This window comes from Lissotriton helveticus, chromosome 3_1 (genome assembly GCF_964261635.1).
Source record: "Lissotriton helveticus chromosome 3_1, aLisHel1.1, whole genome shotgun sequence".
NCBI lineage: Eukaryota > Metazoa > Chordata > Amphibia > Caudata > Salamandridae > Lissotriton > Lissotriton helveticus.
Genome location: NC_136061.1, coordinates 1,314,479,703 through 1,314,493,866, shown reverse-complemented (window position 1 = coordinate 1,314,493,866; position 14,164 = coordinate 1,314,479,703). Strand labels below are relative to the sequence as shown.

General features: G+C 48.7%; 1 protein-coding gene across 6 annotated transcripts in view; it reads right to left on the bottom strand.

Annotated features, from left to right (window-relative positions):
* Window positions 1-14,164, bottom strand: part of PRDM10 (PR/SET domain 10) — a 1,331,210-nt gene that overhangs the window by 571,149 nt on the left and 745,897 nt on the right. For all 6 annotated transcript variants that reach the window (XM_078681965.1, XM_078681964.1, XM_078681969.1 and 3 more), the window contains one exon: window positions 13,058-13,405. In XM_078681965.1, coding sequence (XP_078538091.1) covers window positions 13,058-13,405 — 348 coding nt within the window. The remainder of the gene's footprint in view (window positions 1-13,057; window positions 13,406-14,164) is intronic.

Here is a 14,164-nt window from a genome sequence, read left to right as displayed (position 1 = left end):
ACCTTACTGGTCCAACCGTGCACCTTCTTGACTTCTACGTTGGTTGCCTTTGCCAAGGCTTATTGCTGCTCACGCCGGACACCAACCCCTCAGCACTCTGCATCCTTCAGGAGACAGCTCGTATCCTGGTCCTGTTCTTCCTCAGCGTCGCCTGGTCCTCGCAGCTGCAGAGTCAAGGTCACTGTCATCTTTCCTGATGCACCCGACATCGGAGGGCATACGTTTTCCAAGCCTCCTGGTCACTCCTGAGTGACAGACTCTGTCCCCACTGCTTTCAGGTACTCTTCTCCAAGAGTCCACGTTTGGATTCCCACAGACACTTTCTCCTCTTCCAGCTGTGGCACTTTCCTGAAGTCCTCCATTGGGTTTAATTGCGGTTTCCGACACCACTTCACATGTATAAACCCGGCTTCCCTGGTGTAGGTAACGTGGGTACCAGGGTATACATGGGTGGGGTGGCTCTCCAAACTTCTGTCGTCCACTGGGTTTCTTCAGGGTCCACTGGGTAGGGTCCTTAATCTTTAAAATTCCAACCGCGACTTGCACATAGACTTGTACAGAGCCCGCGGCTGAGTTGCCACACTGCACACGCTCTCCGTGAGGTCCTTATCTACTTACCTTGGGTGGTTCTGTGGGTCCCCAGCAATTCTACGTCCTCTCAACACTGTCTTGACTCGAGTCGTGGATCTCATACCACTTTCTTAGTATATGGTTTGGTCCCCCCTGGGGCCACTGTGTATTTCGTGCTATTTACTGTGTTTCTTTGCTAAAGTACTGTGTTTATCTCTGTGTTGGAGATACTTGAACATTCTAGAGAGTATTATATAACAAATACACATTTTTAATAAATACTTGTTGTGGGTCTTTTCACTTAATCTATACTATAAGATTGCATTCTAGTGAAACAGGCTGCTTTACAATCCTTCTGGACTAAGCCCGAAGGCTGCTCTCCGCAGCTACCACTTGGAGAGCTTTCTAAGGTTGTCTAAGACCTTTTGAATCACCAAAAGGGTTGTTTGGACTGGTGCAAGGTGCCCACTTACATTAGTGGACATCATATACCAGGCCAGCCTCTCACACATGGGCATCCTCAAAGACAATCATTGCACCACTGTTACTTTACAAAAACAGGTGACTGAACTAATTGAGAGTGTGCACTCCTTTAAATATGGAGTGGAAGACTTGTATGGCCAGACTAGGCACAACAATATCAAAGTGGTGAGCCTATTTGAGAATGCTGAAGGATCCAATATGGTGGCTTATCTGTAAAAATTGCTGTCATCCAAGGTGGCTCCACAGGGCCCTGTCCAAATATCTCACACTTGAAAGGGCTCACAGATTACTGGCAAGGGAGGCAGGGGCTCCGCCGAGACTCATGGTAATACGTCTGCTCCAATATTGTGACCGTAGCCACACAGTACAAGAAGCGAGGCGAGTGGAGCAGTACAAAATCGAAAACAATACAATGTCAATATTCCTGTACTAGACTGCTGCAGTCCAGCATCAGGGAGCACCTTTTGTGGAAGTTAAAAAGGATCTGAGAAAGCTAGAGTTAAGGTACATGTTGCTGTTCCATGCCAAACTGAAAGTGAAAATAGATGGGCAGTCGTTATTCACTAAGGAAAACACCAACACATGGGATTGGTTTGAACAACATATAGCAGTCAAGGACGTCGCTACTTGGACTCTGCCCCAACACGAGACGGCTGAGGAGACCCAAACACAAAGGAATCAGATGCCTAACTGTACACAGGCTAATAGGGAAAGGATGCAGGTGGTGGAAATGGCTACAAGTTTCAAGATATCACCATATCGGATTTGTCAAAATGAAGTTCAGACTCTTACACTTTATTGGAAGATGGCCAGGAGAAACCCTAAATACCCCCAGGGTTGGGGGGATTTTAATTATTAATCACTGAGACATGGCATGCCACCAGAATAGTTAAACATTCTTTACTTGGAATGTGAGAGGGTTTATTTTATTTATTTATTGAATTTATTGAGCGCGACAGCTACTTGGGTTGGGCTGCATCACCAAGAGTTTTAAAATGTTGGCGTATCTGAAATGCACAGGCTTTCACATTGCATTTCACCAGGAGACGCATCTCATGAACTGTAAGGTGGCAAAACTAAAGAGGTGGAACAGTGGTTTTGTTTCAGTGGCAAGCTTTTCATCATATGTTGGTGGGTCCGCTGTCAAGTTCATGCCCAGGTTACCTTTTATTTGAAATGACATTCAAATTGACAGAACGGCAGATGCACAAGTTACTACTTGTGTAACGATATATCTGTAAGAGACATTAGTTAGTGATCGATTCCTTACCTTAGAATATCCCCAGGTGTCAGACTGGATCCGGAATTTTTTTGCGTAGCACTACCCATGAGCGTCGGTAGGCGTCGTCCGCGGCTCCGCGTCCGTCGTCGGCGCCATGATGACGTAGTCGGAGTACTTAGACGCCACCCCCGCGTGCTGAGGTCAGTTCATATATACAGCTTTTCCGCGCCAGAAACGCAGAGCCATGATAAAAACCAACACTGGTGCCATGAAACTAGGGCCCTGAAAGGGGATGACCTTAACCCTAGATATCGGTTCGCAGAACGGGGAGGATGGGTGGGTCGGTAAGGAATCTATCACTAACTAATGTCTCTTACAGATATATCGTTACACAAGTAGTAACTTGTGCATCCGAAAAGGGACACGTTAGTGATAGATTCCTTACCTTAGAATAGATACCCCAGCAATACCAACCCCAGTGGTGGGTCTGCGAACCAATACTCACACCAGAAAGTCTTGGAGGACGGAACAGCCAAAGAAGCCATCCCTCCGGACTTGGCTGTCCAGGCAGTAGTGTCTTGCGAACGTGTGCAGCGAGGCCCACGTAGCTGCCTGACAAATGTCCTGCAAGGGGACTCCCCGGCCCAGGGCAGTAGTAGTCGCCGTGGCCCGAGTGGAATGGGCCCTCAGCCCAACAGGAGGTTCATTTTTAGCCAAGGAGTAGCATGCCTGGATGCACAACACTATCCACCGAGAGATGGTCCGTTTGTGCACCGCCCGTCCCTTCTTAGCGCCCACGTAACCAACAAAGAGTTGGTCATCCATCCGTAACTGGCGTGTGCGATCCAGATAGAATGAGAGCGCACGTTTTGGGTCCAGACGGTGGAGCCTCTCTTCCTCTTTCAAAGGAATGCGGAGGTGGAAAGAAGGTGGGCAAGGTGATGGACTGCCCGATGTGGAAGGCTGTGACTACCTTGGGCAGGAAAGAGGGTCTTGTCCGCAACACAACCTTGTCCGGATGGACAGAAAGGAATGGAGGGTTGGAAGAAAGAGCCTGGAGCTCACTCACTCTACTGGCAGAGGTGATGGCAACCAGGAAAGCAGTCTTCAGAGTAAGAAGGCGGAGAGGACAGCTATGCAGTGGCTCAAAGGGAGCGCACATCAGATAAGTAAGTACAGGGTTCAAGTCCCACTGAGGCATCACGAATGGAACAGGAGGGAACATGTGTGTGATGCCCTTCAAAAACCTATTTACAATTGGGGACTTGAACAAAGATGGCTGATCAGGTAGCCTTAAGAAGGCGGAAAGGGCAGAAAGGTAGCCCTTGATAGTGCCCAGAGCAGAGCCCTGCTGGGCAAGAGAAAGAAGGAAGAGGAGAACCTCAGAAAGGGGGGCAGAGAGTGGATCCACAGCCTTTGCTGTGCACCATGCCACAAATCTGTTCCACCTGCAGGCGTATACCGACTTTGTGGAGGGACGCCTGGCTGCCAGAATGACATTACAGACTTCAGGAGGAAAGTCAAATTGCCTCAACTGTCGCCGCTCAATCTCCAAGCTTGTAGGTGGAGACTGGACAGGTTCGGGTGGAGGACCGTCCCCTGCTGCTGCGACAGAAGGTCCTCCCGAAGAGGCAGACGAATCGGGGGATCGACAGACATGCTGAGTAGCTCTGGATACCAATATCTTCGTGCCCAGTCCGGAGCCACAAGGATAACCTGGGCCCGGTCGTGCCTGATCTTCTTCAGCACTCTGGGCAGAAGAGGTATAAGCGGAAAGGCGTACAATAGACCGCAACTCCACTCGCGACGAAAAGCGTTTTCGAGCGAGTGCCACCTTGGAAATTCCAACGCGCAGAACTGATGACATTGCGCGTTCTCTTCTATGGCGAATAGATCTAACCAAGGCTCTCCCCACTGCTGAAAGAGGCCTTGCGCCACGTCCGAGTTCAGACGCCATTCGTGATCCATCATGCACTGACGGCTGAGTTTGTCCGCCCTGACGTTCAGAGAACCTGCCAAGTGTTGAACCATCAGGGTCACGCCCTGATGTTCCAGCCACTGCCAGAGGCGCAGAGCCTCCTGGCATAGGGTCCACGACCCCACCCCGCCCTGTTTGTTGCAGTACCACATGGCGGTGGTGTTGTCCGTGAACACCTGCACTACACTCCCCCGGACAGAAGGTAGGAATGCCTTCAGTGCAAGCCAGATCGCCCGCAGCTCCAGAAGGTTGATGTGGAGCTGGGACTCCGCCGGAGACCAGAGGCCTCTGATCTCCGCCTCTCCCATGTGGCCCCCCCAGCCCTGGAGGGACGCGTCCGTCACAACTACGTGCTCCGGTTGGGGTAGGGAGCGGGATCTGCCGCTGACCCAATCGCGGTCCGTGAGCCACCACTGCAACTGTCTTGCAGTGCCCTCCGAGATCAAGACATGGTCGGACAAGTTGCCCTGATGCTGGGCCCACTGAAACTTCAGGTCCCACTGCAGAGCCCGCATCCACCACCGGGCGTGATGCACCAGAAGGATGCAGGAGGCCATCAGCCCCAGAAGCCGCAGCGTCAACCTGACCGAGACCCGGGATAAAGGCTGAAAGTTCGGAATCAGAGCCTGAATATCCGGAACCCGCTGTTCGGGAGGATAAACCCGAAACTGCGCCGAGTCTAGAACCGCTCCAATGAAGAGGAGCTTCTGAGAGGGACACAGGTGTGACTTCGGCACATTGATGGAGAACCCCAGCAGGTGCAGGAGGTCAGCCGTAGTCTGGAGGTGGCTGACGACTGTCTGGGGCGAGCCCGCCTTCAACAACCAGTCGTCGAGGTAGGGGAAGACTGAAACCCCTAACCTGCGCAGATGAGCTGTGACCACCGCCTTCACTTTCGTGAACACCCGTGGGGCGCTGGTAAGGCCGAATGGAAGCAAGGTAAACTGAAAGTGCTCGTGGCCTACCGTGAACCGCAGGTAACGCCGGTGGGCCGGCAGGACGGGGATGTGAAAATAAGCATCCTGCAAGTCCAACGCTACCATCCAGTCTCCATGGTCTAGGGCAGCTAAGACCTGAGCCAATGTCAGCATCTTGAACTTCTACTTCCGGAGGAAGCCGTTGACGTTCCGTAGGTCCAAGATAGGGCATAGGCCCCCTTTGCCCTTCTTTGGTACCAGAAAGTAGTGGGAGTAACAACCACACCCTACTTCTGGCCCAGGAACACGCTCGATGGCCCCCTTGGCCAAGAGGGCCGTAACTTCCTCCTGTAGAAGCCTCAAGTGATCCCCCGACACGGGATGGCACTGTGGTGGCATGGCTGGAGGGGACGCCTCAAAGTGGAGGGAGTAGCCCCTTCGGACGATTTGCAGCACCCACCTTTCCGAAGTGACAGTGCGCCAGTGTTGGTGGTGAACTCTGCCCTCCACTGGCGTCACATGGGCCTGAAAGCACTGACTAGGAGGGTTTTGAGGCGGATGCTGCAGGGGTAGGTGTGGACTGGCCTCGCCGTTGTCTCCGACCGCCGCCACGGCGGATACCACGTCCGCCATTGCGCTGGGTGGTAGTCTGCGGCCCGTGGCTGGCAGAATGTGTGTGGGCGCCCCTTCCTTGGCCAAGAAAGTAGCAAAAGGCAGCCGTTTGCTGGCGCAGGGCCGAGAGGCCCAAGGACTTGACCGTAGCCCTGGAGTCCTTAAAGCGCTCAAGCGCATGGCATGCCTTGTCGCCAAAGAGGCGACGGCCATCGAACGGCATGTCCATAAGTGTGTTTTGGACATCAGCCGAGAAGTTGGCAGATCTCAACCAGGCGTGGCGACGAATCGCCACCGTCCTTGCCATCGCTCTGCCCAGTGAGTCAGTAGTGTCCAGCCAACACAGGATGGAATAACGTGCCGCATCTTGACTCTCCACAAGGGCTTGGCCGAGTTTAGCCTGCACCTCCACCGGGCATTCTGGCAGCACAGCTGCGACCGTATCCCACAGAGAGTGGGTGTAGCGGCCCAAGAGGCATGCGGTATTGACTGACCGCAATCCTAAATTTAGGGAGGAGAATACTCTTTCCGTATTGCTCGTACCTCTTGGATTCCTGGTCGGGGGGGAGCCGACGGGAATGCGGTTTGGGAATTAGAGGCCTGGATGACCAGGCTCTCGGGAGTGGGCTGGGTAGACAGAAAGCAAGGGTCGCCCGGAGCCGGGCGGTGGCGCCTGGCCACGTTCCTATCCACAGGCTGACCAGTGGCGGGCTTGGACCAAGTGCCCAGAAGAACGTCTGATAGGGCCTCATTAAACGGCAGTAGAGGCTTGGCCAAGCTTGCCTGCAGTTTAAGGACCTCAGTGAGGAGGTTAGTACTCACAGCCGCGATGGGGAGCTCAAGGCCCAAGGCCTTGGCCGCCCTCATCAGCACCACGTTATAGGCAGCCCCCTCCTCCGTAGCCACCCTAGGGGGAGGGGGGGGGGGGGAACAAAACCAGTGTCCGGCCACTGGCATTCCCAAGCTTTCCTGTCCAGTCCGTAGAATAATGACACTCGCGTGCCAGAGGGTCCTCAGACCCCTCCCAGTCCTCCTCGTCACCCATCGCCTGGTACTCTCCCATTGGCGGCGCTCCGACGCCGGACCCGAACCGAGGGCAAGACCAGGGACGGCGTCGTCCTGGGACGGCGCCGGGGGCGACACCCTTGGGGCCGGCGAGGTCGTGAGGTCGACCGGCGACGACCCGGAACCAGATCCAGTGGGGCCCTGCGGCGTCGGGACCGAAGACGCCGGGGCCGAAGCACCCAGCCCGGGTGGGGATGCAGTCGGGACCGCTTGACCCGAAGGCACCGCGGAACCCGACGGAGGAGCGAGCGACCTCATGGCCTTGATGAAGTCATCAATATCCCCCGGCGTCGCGTTCTGCCCAGGGACCGGCGAGTATGGAGCAGGCCGCGATACCTGCGGCTCTAGCCGAGCCGCGTGGGCGGGGTCACCCGAACCCCCGGCCGCATCGGGCGAGCGTCGGGGGGAGTCAGAAGAGCGATGACGTCTCTTCGACTTCTTGTGCTTACCTGAGGAGCCCGAAGACCGTGGACGACTCCCGGAGCCATGGTGGCTCTGACCCCGCGACCGGTCCCTCACCTTCTCGAGGACCGAGACCTCGAGTGGTGCGGGGCCGACTGCCGGAGCTAGAGTCGCTTGCGGGACCGCTCCCGCCTAGCCTTAGACGTCAGGGCTCAACAGTTGGAGCAGGCCTTGTCATCTTGGTCGAGGCCCAGGCAATGAAGACACCGGCGATGGGGGTCGGTAACCGACATCAGTCGGACGCAGTCGGCACAGGGTTTGAACCCGGGCATCCCTACCGGCACCGTCGGAGTCGTACAGACTTCAAGACAGATCAAAAAATGATCGAAAAAGTTTAGTAAAAAATAGACTAAGGGTACCATTTTTTCCGGGTCAGCGCTTGCTGGCACGGAAAAAAGAACTGACGTCAGCACGCGGAGGCGACGTCTAAGTACTCTGATGACGTCATCACAGCGCCCACGACGCCGACGACGGACGCGGAGCCGCGGACGACACCTACCGACGCGCATGGGTACTGCTACGCAAAATATTTCCGGATCCAGTCTGACGCCTGGGGATATTCTAAGGTAAGGAATCTATCACTAACGTGTCTCTTTCAGATATGTATTGCTGCAGGGTCACTGGGTGGGTCAGAGATAGCCCTTGATATAGATTATGCCCCTAATGCAGATCATCTATCCTTTCTGGATAACCTAGCCCAAAAAGTGGCCTGAGTGGTCAGTCCCTACTGGTATTAGGAAGGGACATTAACTGTCCCCTTGATGTAAATATGGATGTCTCCACTCCCCCTTTGGCTAATACACCTGTTGTTGATGCTGCTAGGGGTTTTGCAAAATGGTCTGTATACTGGAGCTTTGGGGATATCTGGCGACTGAGGAACCCTTGGAAAAGGAGTACTTCTCCCCAGTGTATGAGCTACACGTCAGACTAGATAGAGTGATGGTTTCAGAAAACCTAAGCGAAGAGATAACACACCCACAATAGCTCAGTCGTACAATTTCCAATCACAATCCCTTATGACAGTTTTAAGGGGGCACTCCATGAGTGAATTGGTGGGTGTTAGGAAAGCACTTCAGAGGGAGGTAAAAATATTGGATAAAAACCTTTCAGGACTTGGAAGTGGAAGCAGTGACAAATCCCTTAATTAGACAGAGGCTGACATAACAGAGGGAAAATATATCACATTAGAGCGATTATGTTGTCTCAACAACGAGAAATAAATGGCTTCATGCCAAGAAAAGAGAGTAGATTCCAACCTGATAGACAAAACCTAAACATAAGGACACGCCGATAACAGAGGTACAGATTAACGTTGAGGCTCCAGTGAACACACAGATGGAAATTAATTATGTATTCCTTTCATATTATATGTAATTATATATGCATCAATCACACACTACAGACAGAGACCTATATTGACACGGCTTGACTGAAACAAATGCCAGAGTAAGCCCAAGAGTTGTTTTTAGTCAGATAGGGGAGGAAGAAATAAAGACAGCTCTTAACGATCTAGCCTTGGGATGAATTACAGCAGACAGGTGGCTTACCAGCTGATTTTATATCAAACCTCTGCCACACTGACGTTTTCAGCTAAACTTCAGCTGGCCACCACTAAAGAGGCCCTGATAGCTTCACTGATAAAATACGACATTGATACCCAAGTCTTAGCCTCATATAGGCTACCATCCAAGGTAAACTTCGATTATAAAATCGTAAAATACTAGTGGTTTGCCTGTAACCCCACCTCCTACCTCTGGTTCAAAGTGCCCAAACAGCTTCAATGGAACATATCAAACTTCTCTCAACATTAGCAGGTTATTCCAGATTTGAGAGAAAACCTTGAAGGATCCTGTTTCGAGAGGACATAGTGCTTTCAAAAGATCTCAAAAAAGCATTTGACAAGCTTAATTATGGCCTCTTGCTAGCGGCAATGTAACGCGTGAGTAGGCGCGAGGGGTGGATTACCTATATCACTCTCCGATATGCTAATTTATCAGCAAAGAGGCACAAGGGACGATGCATATATAGCAGATACAGAATTTTTAGACGCACTATGGCAACGATGACCTCTCTCACCTATGCTCTGTGCACTAGCTATTTGACTTTCACAGGAAATAATTAGAGTGAAACAAGACAAGAGGGATACATCACTGACAGACCACGTAAATTCTATTTTGTAACATGCTGATGACATACTATGCTTTTATTCCTAAGGGTTGTTAATTTGCAATTGGACCAGGTTATAATGAGTCTGGAAGAAATTGGGGGAATGTCAGGACTTAAAACTAACTGAACTAATAATGTGCATTCCCAGTGTCTCCAAACATGACACAAACACTGACCACAGTGAATCACTGGGGAATAACTTGGGAGCCCTGTATGTTCTGGTGCTTGATAGTTAAGGTATACCGTGGGGAGAGAGAAACCAGAAAAAGGAACCTGGGCCAATCTCTGAGATTTCTGAAGGGGAACGTAGACTTCTGGTCTCACTTAAATTATCAATAATGGCAAGTATAGCACTTTCCAAGAGGATAACATCACCTAAACAGGAGTATTATTTTCCAAACCTTACACTCTGGATTCCCTTGAAATGGTTTAAAGGGTGGCACTCTCTACTCAAGGAGCTAACTTGGGACTGTGGCAGACAAAGGCTGTTTTTGAGTCTACTGCAGAACTGGTGAAGGAGGTCTAGGCACCCTGGGACAAGGAACTATACCACCTGACAGCACAACTGCAGTGGGTGGCTAGTTTGCTAGACAGGGAACAGTTAGAAGAGACTGAGGCATGGGTGAGCCACAATACCAGGATGGAAAAGTGACAATCTAAGCTCTCTGTAAGTGGATTTAAACTGGTAAGAAAGGCTTTTCAAAACTGGAGGAAATTGGTCAAGAAAACCCTGCAAATATCACTATACTCTCGACTACGTTTTTGATTGTGCTGCCAACCGCTAAAGGCGGTTCTTTACAGCTATTAGACTGAGAGGTTGGATGGACGTAGAGATAGTCACTGTAGATGATTCTTATGAGGCAGGGTAAATATGAGTGAGATATGGGGCTGAGGAATAAGGGTTGCCTGAGAATCAGTTCTTAATTTATGGGGCAGGGGTGAAGACCCTAAGGCAGAGATAGGAGGCCTGCGCCACAAAGCCCCAAAAGCACAATGTGTTAGAAGTCCTGCTTACATTGGGGAGCCGCTGTAAGCTGAGTTTTTGACTGTATAATGCTTCAATGTCAATGACTAAATGTAGCTTGACTAGTTTAGAAACAGTCTGGCGAGAGAGGATTGGAAGCAAACGGGAGGACACAGAGTTGGAGAATTGATTTCAATGGCCCATAAAAATATCTAGGAACACTGGATTATAATACACTCAATTCAACTACCTTCACAATATGTTCATAACACCTAACGGTAAATAGAATTGCATGTACCATGGACAAGGAAGCCTAAGTTATTAGCTGTCATAACTTCATCTTCATCCACACTGTATGAAGTTGCCCCAATTATAACCCATTTCTGGGGGGTAAGTCATTGCCTAAAGGGAAAGATACCTAGTTAGGATGAATAGTAACACATTGGAAACATGCTTACTGGACTTTTTTCCCCTTCCCATGACCAAGAGAGCAGGTAACAGCTTCCAGGATGTAGCCTTGATGTTCGCCAAAAGGGTTATAGCAATGTTGGCAATCCTCATATGTGTCCGCACACTGTGGATGGAAATGTGAGGAACTAAGATTGGCCAGAACAGAAAACACAGTATTAACTGTGGAGGAGAGGTGAGAAATACAAAGGTGTCAATTAACGATGCTGTGGGGGAACATACTGACTATACTTGGGGAGCCCCAGGAATAAGTCTATATTATGGTTGGTGAAGCATTGCAATATCAAACCTTATCACTGTGGCTTGAGTCCTATGGAATACCTGTGATAAAACACTGTAAAGGAAACTAGGATAACTACTGAGAAACGTGTTTATAAGGATAGGTCAGATGCTGAGGATCTATTGAAAATAATTAAGATAATTAGCTGTTAGTATTAATCTTAAAGGGGGTACCTAATTATTCTGATAAAGCAACTATTAATATTTAATGTGAGAGTAAACGTGTGCACAAAAGAAAGCGATTATACTATGAAGATATGCTTACACCTGTCACAACTTACTAAAACTAGTAAATAGATTTTTTAAATTTTTAATAGAAAATATATAAGAGGGCAACAAGCAGTACAGTGTTTTTGTCTCATCACAGCAAGTATAATGCAAAGCAAAAGGCTGAATTGTGTTGACCTTTCCACTAACAAGATGTCACCTTCCTCTCTGTGCCTTTGAGTGGGAATAGGTCTACTGATTGCACTTTCTACCCAACTCTAAAATAAATCACTTCTTCTTTCAGTGTTTAAATGCAGTTCCCTAGCATTGTATATTTCAAATGTCCCCTGATTAAATCAAGTTTGGAGCAGACGTTTCCCATATGCTAGAGCCAGATTTTTAACATCTTCTTTCAAAGGTGTTCACTGATACATGGGAGAGGTATTCTCATCAGTTCAAACTGCCTGCGCCAACCCAACCAGGTTGCATAGAGTTTGGTCCCACAAAGAAGAAAGCACCTTTTGAAAACTCTTTAGAACAAATCTGCACAGCAATCATGTTTACCAAGATGGCTCAACATAACAGAGCATGAACATGTCCATGGATGAGATCATGGTGAGGTGACCGGGCCAAAAAAGAAACCTCCATATACCGCAAAGGCAATCTTTGAATTCTTGGTCACTTTTTTTTAAAACTTTTTCTAGCCTTAGGAATATCCAAAAAGGACTTATCTAAAGAACTATGAGGTTATGCTGGGCAGGAGTGAGAGCATGACCACTGTACTCCTTTTCTACTCCGGCATGTAGCACTTGCTAATTAGTATACTGATCCTTATTGCCGCCTGTCTACACATGATGGCCCTAGATATGCAAGTCAATACATTTTGAGAAAAACAGGGACTTAATTAAGTGAAACATCTCTGGGGTTTAGCAACGTTCCACCAAACTGATAGTCCAACATATTAACACTACTTAACAAGAGCCAAGGGGAGTTTCATGAGAGAGTATAAAATGTTTTTTTTGTTTTGTTTCCCCGTACAAACTTAATTTTCAACTTGAGTAGGGTGGAGAAAACAACTCCAATCAGGACAGCAAGTTAGGTGAAGGGAGTGTTTCAGTGGCTTATAAATGAGATCGCTGATGGGAGTGTGCAAATATCAGGAGGAAACTTGTTGCCCAACACAATAGATAATGAAATGGTGATTGCTATAATCCCACAAACCTGCATGGCAGAAGGAGCAGTCAGCAAAATGTGGTGAATGTACCAAAGTTTGAGGATGTAATGCATGTTATTTCAGTGTACACGTATCAAGTGATGCACCATGGGTGGCATTCTCTTTTATGTTTTCTTTTCACCTGTAATGAGTGATGATAGTTCATACAAGTTGTAGGAAGAAACAGTTGTTCAATAATGTGCTAAGATTAAGGGAGACACTAATTGTGCAACCAACATTAATAATGATCTCAAGCGCCAAATGTTACTTTCCTCTAGGCAATCAATTTTACATATTTTGATTAACATAGCATAATAGTAATTTATAGACATTTCCCCCCAAAAGCCACTTAAAATGAATTCAAAAGGTTGGTGGATTTGCATGAGTGAATCAGAATGTCGCTCATGAAAACCCCATCGCTGAAGTAAACAACAGATTTCTGAACTCCTACCTGGATGAAATCCGAAAAGCGCCTTTTGCATGTAGGGCAGGTGAAGTAGCCATCACTGACATGAATCACGACATGATCCTTCAGCATGTCCAAGCGGTCAAAAGAGTCTGGGCAGAAGATGCACGAGTATGTCTTCTGCTCTAGGTGATATTTCATATGATTGTCCAGGGAGGTACTGCTGATGAATCCTTTGTTGCAGATATCGCAGGTCAGAGGGCAGTTGCCATCCCGGCCATGGAAGCGCAAGTGCTGGTCTAGCTTCTCCTTCTCACGAAATGCCTTCCCACACTGCAGGCATTTGAAGGGTCGATAGGACTTCCGAATAAACAGGTGCTGCAGAGCTGCATTCTGTAAAACAGAAGCACATTAACAAAGCACGGCGGTATGAAGATTGTGAGTGTCTGAATGTACCAGACCCAGAGTAAGAGGTGAAATAGGACAACAAGACGTGGGGTGCATCAGCAGGGTGCTTTATTCTACCACTATGGAAAACTAAAATGGTAGAACAAATAGGGTGCATAGGTAGTTGAGTAATCACTCAAGGATTGAATGAGATATACAATATAAAAATCGGGGTACACTGCAGAGTGCTGTAATGTCTCTGGCATGGATCAGCAGGAGCACATTATTTGTGCGATACAGTAATTCAGCTCTTCAGAGTGCAAACAAGGATTCGCAATGGCATATCATGCTCAGAAGGCACTGGAAGAGTGCTGCAATGGGGTGGCGATGGCATTTCCGGGATACATCACAATAAAATGCGGGAGTCACTGGCAGAGTGCTCGAGTGTCTTGAACATGGTCTAAAAGCGTGTAGCTTGAAAAGATGTGTGGTGCGCTGGCACATTTCTGTAATGTCCCTGGCATGAACTTTTCAAGCATGCATTATTTAAAAATGTGGGGTTCATTTGATAGTGCTTGCTATCTAAGTAATATTAGATTAAAATAAAAAAAAAAAAAATAATAATAATAATAATAATAGTATAAGTAATACATCGAAAGGCTTGCACGACAGCATAGGCATACAATGCGTCCAAGTATGGGTTTATTACATTACTCAGGTGGGTCCATTAATGTTGGCAGTGCCAGTGTCATTGATTAGCAGATG